Below are 17,639 nucleotides of genomic sequence, written 5' to 3'. Positions count from 1 at the left end.
TTGTGAACACCACAATCTTCATAAAAAGTTTGGAGCTATGAGCCCATTGTTCCAGAAATGTTGGTTTGTTTGCAAGCCTAAGCTGTGCTTATTAGAGTCTTTCTCCTGCATCCCTACCAAACAACCAATACTTGTTCAGTCCTTTTCTAATTGGTCTGTCGGGAAGTTTAACATTTAACATGCGACTTGAGCCGTGGAGAGTCTGAGATATGCCTGAGCATTAGTTTGCTGTTTGAGAGAACTCACAGGGAAATCCACTCTGGTTAGTGTCTTGGAAATGGTTCTATAATCCTTTTCAAACTGATGAGCAGCAACATATGTTTCTCTGAGATCATTGCAGATGTCTTTCCTCCTTGGCATTGTTTTAGAACACACAAATAATCCAAACCTCTGCTTTTTTAAAGACACTCAGACAGCATGTGTACAGAAGATATTTACACACCCTAGAAGGCACCAGTCCGAACATGTAGCATACCAAAATGGTGGGGATAAACTCAACTAAAAGACTCTACCAAGCACTGTCATCTAAACAAAATAAAATTCAAACCCCAGGCAATTATATGGGAGCCTAACAAAAACATAAGAACAGTACTGTCCACTTCAGAGCTTTTGCTAATTTCTGCACTTCAAGCAAAACCCCATAAGGTCTCATATGAAAATAGAGACTCTGCTGATTACAAAGATGCCTGTCTCATCATAAAACATGTCTTACTTTTGCTGTTTTGAGATCAAAGTTTTATTCCAGCTGTAAGAGAAACTCTGCTAATTTGTTCTCCTGTGACTGCCTTTCTTTGAAATGAATCATGAAGATCCTACTGGTTTCCATGACAATTAAGGAGGTTTTATAGTGAAGTATTCACTCTTCCTGTTAATCACTTTCCCAGGTTTCACTTCTTTCTGGCTCTTTATGGTGTTTCTAAAGTAAAATTGGGGCAATACCTTAATTCTCATGACTCTGACCATTGATAGATGTCCATCATGAGCAGTGGCTGATGGATTCCTGAGATATTTACTTGTGTAACATCTCTATTAAAACACCTGGCAAACTGCTCAGCTTCACTTCTTTAACTTAGCACAGCTCCTCATCAGACATTACTTTATTAATTCCTAGAAGAAGTGATCTGCTATCCTCTGGTTTTCACTGAAAGTAATGGGATTTTGTTTAGAGGCAGATAACCATGAACATTTTCTACTGTGTTCCAGGTGAATTTACTCTGAGACAGTAACACATACCTTGATTCTGACCCATCAGTAGTAATCTCACATGTCTAGACTTTTTTTTAAGACTAGGATTATACATAAAGCCCTTGTAGCTGTGAAGATATACATAGTCTGTTTTGGGTATGACGTTTCAGACAGGAGGCAGAAAAAATAGGCCTTTTCAAGACGAGGTTAATCAAGTGCATTTGGTCAAGTAGCTGCTACTTACCCTACTAATTTTTGAATTATTAAATAAATTTAATCTTTCACAGAAAGAGCAATGTGGTTTCCCTGGATAATCCAAAGACTTTACTGGGAACAGCTGTGATTAGAGGCTGCAGGACAGTGGTGGATTAATCTTAAAGATTTACATGAAACTGAAGCTGCCAGCTGGTCTCTTAAAGAGCGGTGCCTTACTCCCACCTGCTTTCCTTTTATTTCCTTGCTGAGGCTGATTTGTGCTGTCATCCCTGTGGAGAGAGGCAGGTGTTGGTCCAGTAGACGGTTGCTGTTGTGCTGTTTCTGCCTCAGATTGAGGTGAATCTTGTCTTTGGAGACATCAAATATAAGGTTTGAAGTTACTGACAGCTGAAGTAGGTCGTAAAGCAGCACATAGAAGTGAGCTGACAGTTTCAGTAACTTTAATAGGACGTTGCAGTTGACAGTTTTGAAAGCTTTACTCCAATGCTGCAAGCTTTCTGCAAAGACATATCTCAGTTTTTATTCTTTCGAGCCTATCATTTGATAATATCCCTCACTTTGTTGCTTTTCTGAGCTCGCTGCAGTGCAGGAATGCTGTTTTTTTCCTCTCTGCAGTAGGCACACTTCCTCTGAGGGAGATAAAGGATCTGACGTGTCCATGTGGGCGGTGAAGCTATTGCTCACCCAAGTCAAGGCCTGCATGTTTGTGCTGCTAAAACATCTTATAAGCTCTTCAGTCTCTCCAGAGTCTACCAACAGACAGAAAATTCTTTACAGCATGCATGACTCACTGAAAATATTGGAACAGGATAAATATCTTGCTCTAAAATTCTGACTAGCAATAAAAGACGTGTTTAAAAGGAATGCATGGATAGGGATGCAATGTTGGTATTGCAGTGATCTTATGGCTAAATTGTTTTTTTTATCACTTCTTAAATGAGTTTTATATATTGTATCTTGTCAATTGTGGTGTTTGTGTCTCTCTCGTCTAATGTTTTGGATGCATTTGATTAATTTTGTATTATATTTAAAGTTCCTAACACACAACTGTGTTCCTAAGGTCTGTATATTGACTTTTTGTCTCATAAAAATGAATGGGGATCTATGGATTTTCAAATGCAGCCCTGCATCCATTCCATGCACATTTCTGTAGTTCTGCAAAGTCTTTGCTCAGCCCATATTATACAGACCAAACAGTATTTGAGATTCATGGACTTTCATAGTGGCAGCAGCTTGCTCTAATTTCACCAGCAGAGCTGCCCTGGTCACTGACAGTGGGCCTTGTATAAGGGGGGCAAGAGCTATTTCTGCCCCGACAGAGAGTCTGTGAGAGCAGGGAGTCAGCCAGTCAGCGGAGCCTCTCAAATGATGAGCCTCGGCTGGGGCTGCTGTTGATGTCTGTCCTCAAAACGAAGATTTGATTACTCTCAGTATTTTTGTGAGATCTGATGAGACTTAGCAGGAGAGATCATATTTCTCCAGTTTTAGCTTCTCTTCATTGTTTTCCTGGTAAATTCAACATAGAATCTAAAATTCTTCTCCTCACCAAATCTCTTTTTTGACCAAGCTTCCCTGTTTCAGAATGACCTCATAGTTCCGTATTTTCCCAACAGAGCACTTCACTCTCAGACTGCAGGTTTGCTAGTTTCTAAAAATACAATGGCAGGCAGAACCTTCAGTTATCAGGGTTCTGTCTTGTGGAACCAGTTCCCAGTTTGGGTTCAGAAAGCAGCCCTCTACCTTTAAGCTTAGGCCTAGAACTGCCCTTTTAACAAAGTTTAGACCCAAGTTAGTGACCCTTAGTCAACCCTTCAGTTATGCTGGTACAGACTTAGACTGCCGGGTGATGTCCCATGATGCATTGAGCACTTAACTCAATTTTTTCTCTCTTTGCTCTTTATTTTCCATGTATAAAAATCAAATAAAATCTAACTTTATTTATAAAGCGCTTTTCATGCCAAAGGCAACACAAAGTGCTTTACATGATAAAAACAGTTCATTTATATTAAAATATAACAAGGTTTCACACCCAAATATAGATATCATAACCATTTAAAAACACACTCCTTAAAGCCTCTTTCACACACAGGCACACACACAAGCAAAGCAGCTGGCCAATGGTGGGTAATGAAGAGAGACCACAGTGTGTCGTACGTCTCAAAATATCAGCATCTGACAGTATGAAGCCAAACAACTTACAACGCTACATGGGGAAGTCTCATTCTCAACACAAAGAAAAGCCTGTTGATTACTTTCGAAATAAACTACTCAACTGTCATATAGAGCAGAGTTGTTTTACTAAATCAGCATCTGTCTCATCCAAAGCTCAGCTCACCTGAAGTAGTCTGCAGAGTTGTCTGGTTTAAAATGACTGACTCTATAGTAGAGGAATTGATCATTCCTTCTGCATGGTTTTAATTATAGTTAACAAAGTAGCAGCCAATAAATTGAAGACTATTTTGTGGCACATTTTGTTGTATGGGTGTGAAGGGGGGCATTATTGTTGTAGATGAAAATGGGGTCTTGGAGAAAAAGTTTGGGAATCACTGCTCTAATGTTTTATATAAAACATATGAGCTGTGAGATTTCACATTTTTAAAACTGTGGGTGACCCTCAGGGTTCGGGTTATGTTTTAGGTAAAAAAAAAGTCATAAACCATAATGGTGATGTGTAACTTTGCTTATATGTCTTGTAACATTAAAAGAATCTTATTATGGACATGCTGATGAGGTTTAAAAATAAATTTTAGTGTAAGGGAACTTAAGATTGGGCAAAAGGGTTTATACGTACAAACATTTTTTTCCTTTTTCAAAAATTATTCCATTGTTTTCTGAAAATTTGCCATCTGCTTTGTATTGTTGCTTTGCATTTCTTTCTTCAGTTGGTTTTAATCTATAGGGTTTCTATAGGTTATTGGAAAGAGCCAATATAAAAACAATGGCAAAGACATATTTTTATTCATTTATTTTGGCCTGTGAATAGATTGGGCTCATTGTCTTTGGCGGGTGAAAAATAAGACAACAATAACAACAGAATTGTTTGATGCCACAACCTTTTGATTTCTAATGAATATATTTGATAGAAATTGTGAAAAGAAATACCTGCAAACAATATGTAGAACTCGAAGCGAAATAAATTCACCTTTTAAAGTGCCGAGCAGAATAAACACCAATACCAAGGTGACGACTATATCACATAAAGTAGCAGCATTAAACCTGCAGATTAAGTAGGATGATCTGGTCCAGTTATACTCTCTCCATCCTTTGATAGCCATCAATGTGTACGCGCGTGCCTTTGCATCTGCTGTTGTGTGCGCGCGCGCATTATAAAAACCCATTGGTGAACGTGCCTTGCGGAAGAGATTCTAGTAGGGTGGGGAAGAAATGACTTGTGGGATGCGAAGTTGCCGGCGGCAAGAGAGACGGAAGGTAGAGAGTGACACACACACAGAGAGAAACAGCAAAGGGAGGAGCGGGAAATCAAAGGGGAGAGTAATAAAATACCCCGAAATACACCTCATTTAAGGCCTGACGTCCAGCTTTGCGCACACAGGCAGCGGATACTGAGCGGAAGAAAAAGTTCAGATCCCACGAATCAGCGCGTGGGAGTTGGAAGAAGGATCGTGACTGACTGAGGCAAGCTCCACTGTCTGTCTCGTCATGGCAGGTAACCATTTAACGAATACAAGCATAAATGTTAATAATTAAATGGCGTGTTATTCTTTTCTTCTTCCTTTTTTAACAATTTCCTGAATGCAGCTCAGTTCCGAGAAGCTATCCGTCCCGACAGGTGACAGATTAAGCCAACGCAGCCGACTGTTGGTTTGGCTAATGGTGGCTAGCTAATCAAACTTAGCCAATGCTAATCTTAGCTAGCCACCAAACTCAAGTGTCATCGTCCATCTGGCCTGTCTTCACCGGCTAGAGCTTGATAGCCAGCTTCTTCTCGCAAGCAAAAGCTATTAACCGTATCATCAAACCCGAGCTCTCATTAAAAGCTAACTATGCGCACAAATTAGCCCAACATCGCTGTAATTCTGTGACACCATAATACCAAGTTCATGTAGCTGTAACACCTGATTCTCATACTTGTGCTTGGGTCGCAGAAATGGTTAATTTGAATGTTCTAATCTGTTATTAATGTTCATAATAAAGCATGCAGTTAAAGGTGGGGATGTCTGCAGTTCTAAATTATTTCCGCACAAACATGCCTTAACAAGGCAAGCTAGCTTTAGCCGCAAACTTTGACATTGCCCACATGCAGGTTAGCATTCCAGGCCTGCTGGAGACAGAGCTGTTTGTGGAGTTTCTGCCCCCCCAAAAAAATCGAAGAATGACTGATTGTGTTGCGGACACGAAATTTTAATCCAAATCTATTCAGATAAGCTTTTCATTAATTTTTTCAATGCAGATTTGCATTGTGTCATTCATTCTCTTGTCAAGGCACCAAAGGTGGGGTTGCAGTTACTGAAAAGGGTGTGCAGCCTATTCAGATGAACTACTGGCTAACACATTGCCAAACAAGTGGCAAGAAATATCTGTTGTACATGCATAATAGTTGATTAGACAGGATTTATCTTCAAACATAAGTATTGCATGTTGTCTTAATTGCAATTGATAGGTGAGACGATTCTCTCATTGCAACACTTATTTGCTTTTATATGGGTTTTTCTTTACAGCATTTTCTGGCTTATTGTTTATACCACCTTTCACAGTGTGTATGACTCATAGATATTCTTCCTTCATTAAACCGGTTTCTTTTGTGCAGTAGCTGAAGTAATCAGGTGTGAAAAAATTTAGGTTTTAATTGGTGCTATTGTCGAATGCTGAAGAACAACCTGTTTGGATGGAAGTTTATTATCAGTTAAGGAGACGCTTATTTATTATTATAGGAGCCTGTCCTTGAAACATCTGCAGCTTTTAAAGATGGACAAGGCTCGAAATTTAATGGTGATTGTTACAAAACTCTGGAGTTCATTCAGCTTTGTGGACATTATTTGCACCTGACACTTTCCCATAACAGAACTGGTTCTGCAAGTATCGCGTGTGCATAGAGTTGTAGTGGAATATCCTGACACTCGTATTGAGTGAGAATTAAATGTAAGTTTCTCTACTTCGAGGCCAAGACTTGTAGAAGTGTGGACATATGTGCACATCAATTTGCTGCACAGTTTTGCAACATATCTGTTATCAGTATTTAGTCCCAGTCTCATTAAAGTGATCCCTCTCCATCTTAATGTGCTAAAATCAAGACTTTCTGTTGTTTATTATTCATGATTGGTGAGGGTTTTAGTTTAATCTGTACTTGTGTTAACAAGGTAATAAACCAGTCAGAAATGTAATAGAAATGTTTTTTTCCTCTCTCCCTCTCTCTCATAGGACCTGGAGGTGACATGCAGTGGTGCTTCTCTCAGGTGAAAGGAGCCATTGATGATGACGTAGCTGAAGGTATGGGCTCTAGTTAAATTTATATTCCTTAAAAGTCTAAAGCACAGAGGGGAAAGTGTAGAAAAGGAAAAAAAAGATGTTGCTTTATCAACAGCTTGCAGAGATTATCACTTGTTCCATATCCATCCTAAAGCTTCAACACAGTGTAACAATGCCAAAACTGTAATATTACATTTTAACCAAACATTTCATGCAACAGGACAATAATATGGGTCTTCACATGAACTTTGACTCCCTGATGTTCTGCTAAATTTAAAGGCTTATCTTTTGTGGTCATTATGCTGATGACTAGAGAGTGCTCTGCATTTTTAAAAGGTTAGCCATGTTGAATTTTCAGCAATATTATGTCATAATCTAATGATCAGCATATTTCCTTTAACCTTATTAGCGCCGTTTTACAGTCATGGTATTGCTGTTGTAAAACCAGCACATAGTGTTATTTCTGTTCCACATTGAAAACTGCCCACCGAAACTGGACATTTGTCTCCGTTTCCCAGTGTTGCTTCCTGAAAGGGCCAGTGTTTTCAAGAGAAATTCTTAATCTTCATTGTTGTAACTTAATAAAACAAATACACAATTATACCACTTTTCCACTGAAGTGGTTCCAGTGCTGGTTCAAGGTTGCTGCTAGAACCAATTTTAAGATTTAAGAAGATTTTAAGAAGTTTTATAATAAGTCTATTAAGAATTGGTTTGATTTTTCACAGCCAGCAAAATCACGTCACTTTAACAATCACTTAAACCAAGATTAATATCACAGCTGCTCAATGATGCTGATAAAGTTGCAATCACAGAGTTTAAATGAGGTGAAATCTGCAGCTGAGCAGCATTTACAAGTGTGGCAGACAAGATAAAAACATTATATGCTTCCCCAATTGCACATCCATGTGAAACTTAGTCTTTCTATTCTCTTTAGAATTAAACAGACTAGACTGTACACTGGTCTGGATTTTTAAACTTGGCAGTCACAGCATGTTATCTGGTCAGGTTCGTCTCCAGGTGCATCTTGCCGTCCCAAAGCGGCTCACTAATTAAACTGAATCACCGACCTAACCTGAACAGATGACAGTCAAGTTGCTCATTCTTGACACACCTTTTGAAATCCTGCATGCTTGTCAGATGCTGATGCTTCTCAGTATTTCTACTCTTTAACAAGTGAAAGAATTGGTTGTTGTTGATGCTCATGGCTATATGTCTGGAATGCAAAGAATCTCAACCTGCTTTACCGTAAGGCTGTGCAGTTGTTCAGTTCATGATGTTCTGCATTGCTCTGGCATGTTCCTGTTTTCCGTGTTGTGTTCGAGCATGTTAAAGCAAACTGTCGGTGGGTTTGCAGGAACATGGTGCATTACGCTCAGCACACTTATACCCATTGGGATATTTTATACAGGATCAGCTTGCCTGTAAATTGTGACATTTATAAGCCACAAATATCTGCCCCCCCCTTTTTTTTTTTTTTTGTTCTTTTTTTCAAAAACATACATTTGGTAATTGTAGCTAGAGTTTTATTTTATTCTAGTACTTGACCCCTGCACAGTCTCAGGTTACACAGACATTTCAACATTTGGTTAAGGTGATGTTGTGATGTGGCAGTAGTGAAGGTCACATTGTTTTTGTATCAGTGCTGCATCATGTAGTGATTCACCTGCAGGAGCAGATGTCCTGTTTTATCTATCTTTTCACTAACTGCCAATTTTTTTCCTGTTTTTTGTCTAAATTACAGACTGGGGATAGTGTAGCCTTCCTTGGCTTCAGTTATCTCTTTAGATAAGTAATGAACTGCTGAGTGTTACCTCATTGTTTAATGCAGGGGTTACAAACATATGGCCCGGGGGCCAAAACTAGACCACCAGAGTGTGCAGTCTGGCCCCCAGGATGAATTTGGTAAATGTAAAAATGACACAGAAAAAATTAAATGCATTTTTAAAAAAAATAAAAGTACGAGGTTGCTTTTTCTTTTCTTTTTAAACATTTACACGGTGACCAACTGAACTGAATCAGTTTGTCTGGATTACTACGCACATGTAGAAATGTACAAGTATGTACATTTAATGTAACTTCTAGCTCTTTAAAAGTTACTCTAATAATAATGTGACATGCTGTAATTTTCAGTTCTAACTCCGGAGAGGCGGGGTAATGACTGGGTTATTTCATATTTAACGTGAATCTTCGTCCATGGCAGGGCGGGGTCTTGCACGAGGCAGCGTCCGTGTCTTTAAATACCAAATGTGATACATTTTCGTACTTTCTCAGCACTTTAGTATAAGCTGCCATGACTTAAGAATTATGATTTATCTTTTTCAGATGTTGCCATTGTAAATTATATTCAATCAATGAAATTAAATATATATATTAAGGCTGTTAAAAACAGCGTGTTGACTGCAGTTACTATTTTATGTAATTAATAGTATTAACATTTTTAATGCATTTCACGCTTGCATAACATCTGTCATTTATTACTGCAAGACTTAAGAGGCGTCTACAGGCAAGATAGAAAAAGATGGCTGGCCGTGGGTGGATTTGAGGGCGTCACACCCGTGGGGGATGAGGGTGTTTTAACTCTCTCTTTTCCTGGTGAGAGGGTTCAAAACCTGCACTTTTTTCACACATTTAAAATGATAAAAAACAAAAAAAAACTTTTCAGTAGTTTTGCACAAACGTTACTGTTCTGTCGTTCTCGGTGTCTGATGCAGCTGCTTCCTCTCCGCCTCCCCCTCTTGTTGTGAATCATGTTAGCTGTCGGTGATCAGCTCGTCGGCTTTTCTGTCGCAAGTAGGCGACTGTCTCTCTTGTTGCGTTTGTTTATGGTTCAGCTGAGAAGGAAACTAGCTATTCAGGGTTCACACAGTCACATATTTACCCAGAAGTATTGTTTTTGGACACGCTAGCTAAAGTAAGCAACATTTATCAGTCTCATATCAGCACTATTGTCTCTGTCTAACAGAATATTTAATCATAAGTTTCTGGAACTTTCACATTATTAATACTGTTAATATAAAGTTATTTTAAATGTACATACCCGTACATTTAAATATATATGTAGTAATCGTGACCACCTGAACTGACTCATAATACAAACCGAAATCAGATTTATTAAGATATAACTACTTATCATCCTTCCTTGGAAATATTTTATATTTAAAGATAAAAAAATGCAACCTCATACAAAGAATTGCAGTTACTATTGTTGAACAATTGCAGTGAATGTCATTTTCACATTTACCACATACATCCCAGGGGCCAGACTGGACGCTTTGGTCGGCTGTACGCTTGACACTCCTGCTCCAAGTGTTTTTTTTTTTTTTTTTTAGGACTGAGTGTGGAACAAAGTGCCAAAAAAAAAAAAAAATCTGCTTCTATTACTGAACAAGTTGCTATATTTTGCTCAGGCACAATTATTTATTCACTAATTCATTAAAGTCCAGAATTTTGTTTTAGTATGTTCATTATGGCGTAATATAAAAGGTTATTTTAGATTTGCATCAATATTGGGTATTTTACATGTCCTGATCTGGAGCATTTATAATGTAAATTTTAATTTAGGACTATGAGACACGTTTTAAACCAGCACAAATAAAGCAACCTCATCCTAACATTAAAGAAAAATGTTAGTTAAATTAAAAGATGTGTATCAAATCTTTTTAAAGTGTGTGCAATGTGTAAAGTGTAGTTTAGATATGTTACAACCTGCTTTGAGCCTCCAGAGTCCAACACAAAGACCCCTCGCAGTCTTACTAGCTTTATGTTTCTGCTCTAGTGAGCTACAAAGGGTTAAGCAAATGTGCATGTGTGTGTTTGAGGTTTTTATTTTATAAAGTAGTGTAATGCTGCTGGAGGGGGGGAGTTGTAATATAGTCTGAGTTAAGGGGGAATGGATGAGGTAGGGGGAAGGAAAAAGTAGGTTACAGATCATTTTCCGTCTGCTCTACATGCTGCGATGTTGCTCTGTATCTCAGACCGACATGTCAGGAAAGCTGCTGATCTCATTCCCTGAGAGATAAATCCAGCCCTTCTGTGGACACATTGTTTTTGTTTTTATTCCAGTGTTCTTGATTATATATAAAAAGAGACTAACCCATTTAAAAATGATGGCAAGTGTAAGTTTAATTGCTCCTTTTTTTTTTTCTTTTGATTCCAGCGGACATTATATCCACAGTTGAGTTTAACCACACAGGGGAGCTGCTGGCCACTGGAGACAAGGGTGGGCGTGTTGTCATTTTCCAACAGGAAATAGAGGTACACACCATTTCCCCTTTGCTTCCTGTGTCCTGAACCTGATGAAACAATTAACAGATGAACTCAAGTTGATGTGAATTTTCTTCACGGCTCCTGACAGAATAAAAATCCGCCTCAGTTCCGGAGCGAGTACAATGTTTACAGCACCTTTCAAAGCCACGAGCCCGAGTTCGACTACTTGAAGAGTTTGGAAATAGAAGAAAAGATCAACAAGATTCGCTGGCTTCCCCAGAAGAACGCTGCTCAGTTTCTACTGTCGACAAACGGTAAAGCAGTCACTGAATAAATCTTTACTATGAAAACCTGGGGTGACTGGTTGTAAACAGGAAGTTCTACAACCACTTTTTTCTCAAGTTGAAATTAAACATGATCAAAGTGAAGCTCTACAGATAAAAACCATATTTTGTAGTTGAACACATCATATGTTAGATATTTTTACTATTTCAGCATTAAGGCCCTGTTCATATTTGGTATTATTGTGCATCTTGGGTGGATCAGTCAGTGGTGAACAGCTGTTGGGGGTGTGACTTTGCATCTGGCATTAAAAGGTCCTACAGTCAGCGGCGCTCATTGACCATCCGTCGTCTGTTTTCCCCACACCTTCGCTAGGCTATATATATGTGGGTGCACATGTGACACACCGTTGGAAAGCTGACATACTTGTAATTGGAGCATTTTACAGCAGGTACAACAATAAAATCAGATTTATACATTGGTAGGGACATAAAAGTGGAGTATTAGAGGGTTTTTTGCATTTATATTGGATGTTTATTTGCAGTTTCATGTAATTTAAAGCAGATGGAGAACCTAAACAAGCAGATGTTTATTACAAAAACATTCTATTGTTGACATTGAGGTCTTTGTTCCTTTTTTGCTTAATAAATGCAGGATGATCTTAATGTTTTTTGTAATGTGATTTGAATACATTGGCCACCGTTAGCATCCCTCTCTCGCCCTAGCTCGTGCTAGCTCTCTCACCAGTGAAGACAGCCAACCACATTAGCAAGAAACAAGCCAATCATCTTAAGGGAAATTAATAAGGCAGGACTTACAGCAGTGATCGCTTGTTCCAGATAAAGTACAGTGAGGACTGATCTTTGCTGTTTGTGCAATGGAAGATGAACAACTCGGGACTTGCTGGATATTGGCAGGGACATGTTCCTGTCGCCCAGCCCAACTCTACGCCCATGCGCTAAACATCACTCATAATGAAGATCAAGACAACTTAACAAAACCTCCCCATATTTCTTTATATTTTTAATGAAAAGATCCTGATAGAGTATCATGTTCAGATTGCTGATTGAATGTGGATAAATGTGGCCAAGATGATCAGATCTGAATGCATCCTCTAATCTGTCCTGTGAGCTTTCACATGCATTTCACACCTTCTACCTGTGATTGGCTGACCCTGTAAGCATGTCGGCACCACATGTGAACAGGGCCTAAATGGAGTGTTTCTTCTCTTCACACAGATAAGACAATTAAATTGTGGAAAATTAGTGAACGAGACAAGAGACCAGAGGGCTATAATCTGAAAGAGGAGGATGGACGATACAAAGATCCTAACACTATCACGGCACTGCGGGTCAGTCACAAGCTTTCAAGCTTTCCACATGGGTGCAAATCCTAAAGAAAGAATATTCTACATGGGTTTCAAAGCAGATTGTCACCCAAACTAGCCTTTTATCTCTAATTTGGGTTCTGTAGACTACTTTCATTTTTATTTTGAGATGATTTCTTTTTTCCTCAGGTACCAGTTTTAATGCCTATGGACCTCATGGTGGAGGCCAGTCCACGGAGGGTGTTCGCCAACGCTCACACCTACCATATCAACTCTGTCTCGGTCAACAGTGACAACGAGACCTACCTGTCTGCAGACGACCTCCGCATCAACCTCTGGCACCTTGAGATCACTGACCGCAGCTTCAGTATCCTTAAACCAAGTGCAGCCGAGTTTGTCTGCGTGCTTTTTTTTTATTCCATTTAATCCATTTGAATGAGATTGAAGATGAATTGATCAAAACTGGGTGTAAAAGACAGAATCAAGAATGGAAAAAAAATCTTTCAAAGCACGAGCTGTTCTCCTCCTTCACTTTGTCCTCCTCAGATATTGTTGACATTAAACCAGCCAATATGGAGGAGCTAACAGAAGTGATCACTGCAGCGGAGTTTCACCCTCACCAGTGTAATACCTTCGTCTACAGCAGCAGCAAAGGAACCATCCGCCTGTGTGACATGAGAGTTTCAGCACTATGTGACAAGCACTCCAAATGTGAGTGACCACAGTGTTTTTTTTTTTTTTTTTATTTTAGTCACCCTTCATCTCCCATGACAAGATTTAATATTTTATGTGTCTATGTTTGATTTGCGTTTCTGTTTGTCTTGTCCAGTGTTTGAGGAGCCAGAAGATCCCAGCAACCGCTCCTTCTTCTCGGAAATCATATCATCGATCTCAGATGTCAAGTTTAGCCACAGTGGGCGCTACATGATGACCAGAGACTACTTGTCGGTGAAGATTTGGGACTTGAACATGGAAAACAGACCAGTGGAAACTTATCAGGTGAGAATGACTGAAGCTGTGTTACAAAGTGCAGAGCAGCAGGTATGTCGTTTTCATGTTTCCTGACACCATTTTGAAGTTGGTAAACTTAATTTTTAAACTTTGTTCACTTATTTGACGTAATATATGTCCCTTGTTTATCTGATTTATCTCTTTATAGTATTTTGACTAAATACCCTTTGAAAAATCAAGTACATTTAATTATTCCCCTGATGTTGTCTCTGAGCGGGAGTTTGTGGGAAGGGATGGGAATTGAAAACCACTTCCACTCAGGAACCCGTTCTAAATTTTCCAAAGCATCGGAATCATGTGACACTGGGCTCATCAATATCAGTATCGGTGCTGGCAGGTGCTGGCCAGCTCACTGAAGAGGCGATCCAGAGCATGGCTACATTTCATTATGATGATGGAACAAGCTTTGTCTGTATTGGATGGACTAAAAATAGTAACAGATAATAGGACAGACCTATATCCTTGTGCGGAGGAGTACACAGCCTAATCACTGCTCTGCCCTTATGTGAGTAGAGTACTTGCTGGAGGTCTTCAATATATACTTTTTCTTTTAATTGAATCCAGGTGTGAGTAACTTGAAATAATTTTTTTTTGCTTTCTCTGGATGGTGGATAGTTCATCACTGATGAGCTGGGTTTTCCTCCTACTGGTAAAAATATTCCTGCTCTATCTGTCTGGAGGCTGTTGGGAGCTTGTTAATGTAGCAGTTAGCTCACCTGTAGCCACAGGTGTGTATATATGTGCTTCATGGAGACTTTAGTTGGTTGTAGTCAGGCACAGTGTTAATAAAATCCATTCTGAGAGTGAAGTGGTGAAGCGGTTATGGTGGGCGGGGGCCGTATTTTTTAATGTGTGGTTTGTCTGTGCATTGGGCCATGTGCAGTACAGAGAGCTGAGGAGAGATGATGTGCAGTGGTGTAAATAAGACAAATGACATCTGACTGTTTAGTTGTATTCACGTATGTTAACAGTGTACAAATCTGTGCAGAAAGCACCGAAATGACAACAAAATTCAAGACATAGTGGCAGAAGATCTGCTCTTCACCAACTTTGATAGCTACATTTATGCCTTGAACATGTTCCTGCAGGATTTCTGCGTTGAGGCTTCACAAACATGTCTACATGTTGGCATTTTTCTGCTAACTGAGGGCAGGATCAGAAGTAAAGAAGCTTTTCAACTGTGCTTCCTTACCATTTATAGTTTTTGGGACATCGTTGTCTTTGTTATAAAATCTGTTTGAACTTATAGACTTGAGCTAATTTTCTGATCACCATTTCCTGAAAATATAATCCCATCTCAAAATCCTATTTTATCCTGTTAAGCTTGTGAAGAACCACATATCTGTGTGTTGGGGAGGAAATAATAAAGGTGGAGGAGCTACGACTGATACAGATGGATTGTTTTAAGTATAAACAGACTTTGACTACAGCTCACATTTCTTCCATTATGCCAATTTTCTTCTTCATAATAACTACAAATAAATGTTTTGCAATAAATGGACTCTTTACAGATTTTTTCACTTTAAGAATTTTGTTTAAGGACAGTTTGGCGTTTTCTTTATTATTAAGGAGTGGTAAAAGTCTTATTGTGTTAAAATCCAGTAGTGTGAAGGGACACTCCTAACATTTCCAGTTAGTCTAGAGCCCTGAATTCCTTCTAACCCTCTTTCCAGTAATTCGTTCATGGCGTCTGGGATCTGCCATAATTTATGTAAATATTCTGTCAGTTGTCAGAGTAGATTTTATTCTCATCTTTAATTGAAAGTGTATTTTGTGTGATGTTTAGTTTTGAATGCAGTAATTTTATGTAACAGTGGCCACACCTTTTGAATGATTCCTGGTAGTGCTGCATATTGGCCACTAGGTGGCACTGTAAACATGGTTTGCAGCACATTGACATTTGTTTTGACAAAAGTTATGATTTTAAACTACAAGTGGTGAGAGCCTGCTCATGCCTTCCAGTGATCAGATTTTAGCTGCTGCTTCTTATTACATTCACTGAATTATTACAGGTTCACGAGTACCTGAGGAGCAAGCTGTGCTCGCTCTACGAAAACGACTGCATCTTTGACAAGTTTGAATGCTGCTGGAATGGCAATGACAGGTACAAACACAACACCTCCAACACCTGCCTCACTGATGCATCTATTTAGAGATCATTCCAAGGTTATTTATGTCAGCAACTCGCTCATTTTAACCTGCATGTCCCCCCTCTGCCAGTGTGGTGATGACTGGCTCATACAACAACTTCTTCCGGATGTTTGACCGCGGGCATCGGCGGGACGTTATGCTTGAAGCATCCCGCGAAAACAGCAAGCCCATGCAGGTCCTAAAGCCCCGCAAGGTGTGTGCCGGTGGCAAGCGCAAGAAAGATGAAATCAGTGTGGATAGTTTGGACTTCAACAAGAAAATCCTCCACACTGCCTGGCACCCCCAGGACAACATCATTGCCGTGGCAACAACTAACAACCTCTACATATTCCAGGATAAAGTAAACTAATAACAGGGTGAGTTTGTTCAAGATCCGGCGTGGGTGTCCTGAACGTCCCCGCCCCCATCCAGGGTTATCTGCGGTAACACCGACAGCCAGAATCCCTGTCCGTCGCTACCCAGCGACCAAACTTTGCCACTTTGTTCTAGACGTGGACAGAAGAAGCTTCTCTCGCCCGTTATGTCTGTCTGAAGCAGAGTGACGTCTGCCTTGTTGTTTAGTGATGTTGTGCCAAGTTTTTCCTTTGTCATGTTTTTTTTTTTCTGCCTGCCCACCTGCCCTTTACTTCTCTAATGTGGGTAAAACAGTTTAATTTCCATAAAATTCTGACTACAGGCACACTTATTTTTATAACCCCGCCCACCCCAAATGGCTCTGTAGTTGAAAATAAACACTTTAGTATGTCCCCTCATCCTGTGCCATTGTGGTGTTTATTTTTCTAATTTGATCCCCCTTTTTTTTGTGTGTACATGCTTTTTTTCCAGTTCTTTTGAGGTTTATTAAAATGTACTCAACGGATACACAAATATGCCTGGTGCTTTTTTTTTTTTTTTTTTTTTTTCCTCTCCTCTCTTCTGTCGTTTTTATTTTGTTTCCTCCCCTACATACACTCTAGCTGTTCACACAGGACAACAATACCTCAGCAGTGGCCTCCAGGATTTTAGGTACAGTGCGTTTTCATTTATATGGTCCAGTGAGGTGTTGTCCTGCTCGCTGTTGCTGTGCCTCAAGCTCTGGTTGGCCAAACGGGCTCAAACTCCAGAAGAGATTTTCTTTCTTTCTTTCTTTTTTTTTTTTTTTTTTTTTTTTTTTTTTTTTTTTTTTAAACCCTTCCTCCTTTTCTTTTAGATTGGTTCATGTGTCTTGACTTATTTTGTGCATTGGTTCCTCTTCCTAATCTTGTGTTCAACAATAGTCAGGTATGAGAGATAGCCTATACAAAGAAAATTATGATTGTCATATTTATATTAAAAAAAAAGTTTAACACGTCACCAGATGTGTTCCGTCCCATTTTGTGAAACGAAGCTGTACCATTTTAACAACTATTTTTTTTTTTTTTCCTCCTTTGGTTGAGTATTGTCTTCCCATGGTGTACCATAGTTCTCAAGCAGCACTTCACAACAGAGAGAACTTTGAGTTTTACACTGGACTCTTGCTGCACCATCTGCAGTATTTGGATATCTGTATTGTAAGCCTGCATTTAAGATAAACAGTACATTATTTGGGGCATTAAGTCAGTCAAAGCATCTATGAACTACTGCAGACAATGTTGTGGTGAAATAAAGCCACAAACATTTTCAGGACATGAAATCTACAAACAATATTTAAAATGTGGACAATAGGGATGTTGATGCCTCTAGTAATGTATAAAAGTTTTACTCTTGAAAATGAAGAAAAAAAAGAAAAGAAAAGACTACTTTTGCATTCTTGTGATTGTTGTTTTATCCGTGTTTAAATGCCAGAGTATACATGATTTTATAAATGTGACAC

General features: G+C 39.2%; 1 protein-coding gene across 2 annotated transcripts; it reads left to right on the top strand.

Moving 5' to 3' along the window:
* The first annotated feature begins 4,794 nt into the window (after positions 1-4,794).
* On the top strand, positions 4,795-17,573 carry ppp2r2ab (protein phosphatase 2, regulatory subunit B, alpha b). Of its 2 annotated transcripts, XM_041970391.1 has the most exons (11): positions 4,795-4,830; positions 4,955-5,068; positions 6,781-6,849; positions 10,988-11,085; positions 11,186-11,351; positions 12,558-12,670; positions 12,836-13,013; positions 13,193-13,357; positions 13,476-13,645; positions 15,670-15,761; positions 15,878-17,573. In XM_041970391.1, the coding sequence occupies exons 2-11, from the start codon at positions 5,062-5,064 to the stop codon at positions 16,155-16,157; spliced, it is 1,338 nt and encodes a 445-aa protein (XP_041826325.1). In that variant the 5' UTR covers positions 4,795-4,830; positions 4,955-5,061; the 3' UTR covers positions 16,158-17,573. The 2 variants fall into 2 exon arrangements, with proteins under 2 accessions (XP_041826325.1, XP_041826324.1); XM_041970390.1 differs by lacking the exon at positions 4,795-4,830 and having other exon boundaries at positions 4,837-5,068.
* The last annotated feature ends 66 nt before the right edge of the window (positions 17,574-17,639 follow it).

This window comes from Melanotaenia boesemani, chromosome 19, assembly GCF_017639745.1.
Source record: "Melanotaenia boesemani isolate fMelBoe1 chromosome 19, fMelBoe1.pri, whole genome shotgun sequence".
NCBI classification, from domain to species: Eukaryota; Metazoa; Chordata; class Actinopteri; order Atheriniformes; family Melanotaeniidae; genus Melanotaenia; species Melanotaenia boesemani.
Note: the sequence above shows the minus strand (reverse complement) of the source record. Positions and strands in the feature narration are given on the sequence as shown.

What these genes read in the sequence shown, in the direction of transcription:
- ppp2r2ab (XM_041970391.1), top strand. An exon ending in GTTTCTACTGTCGACAAACG is followed by an intron (nt 11,352 to 12,557) that starts GTAAAGCAGTCA and finishes CTCTTCACACAG; the next exon opens with ATAAGACAATTAAATTGTGG. An exon ending in GACCAGTGGAAACTTATCAG is followed by an intron (nt 13,646 to 15,669) that starts GTGAGAATGACT and finishes GAATTATTACAG; the next exon opens with GTTCACGAGTACCTGAGGAG.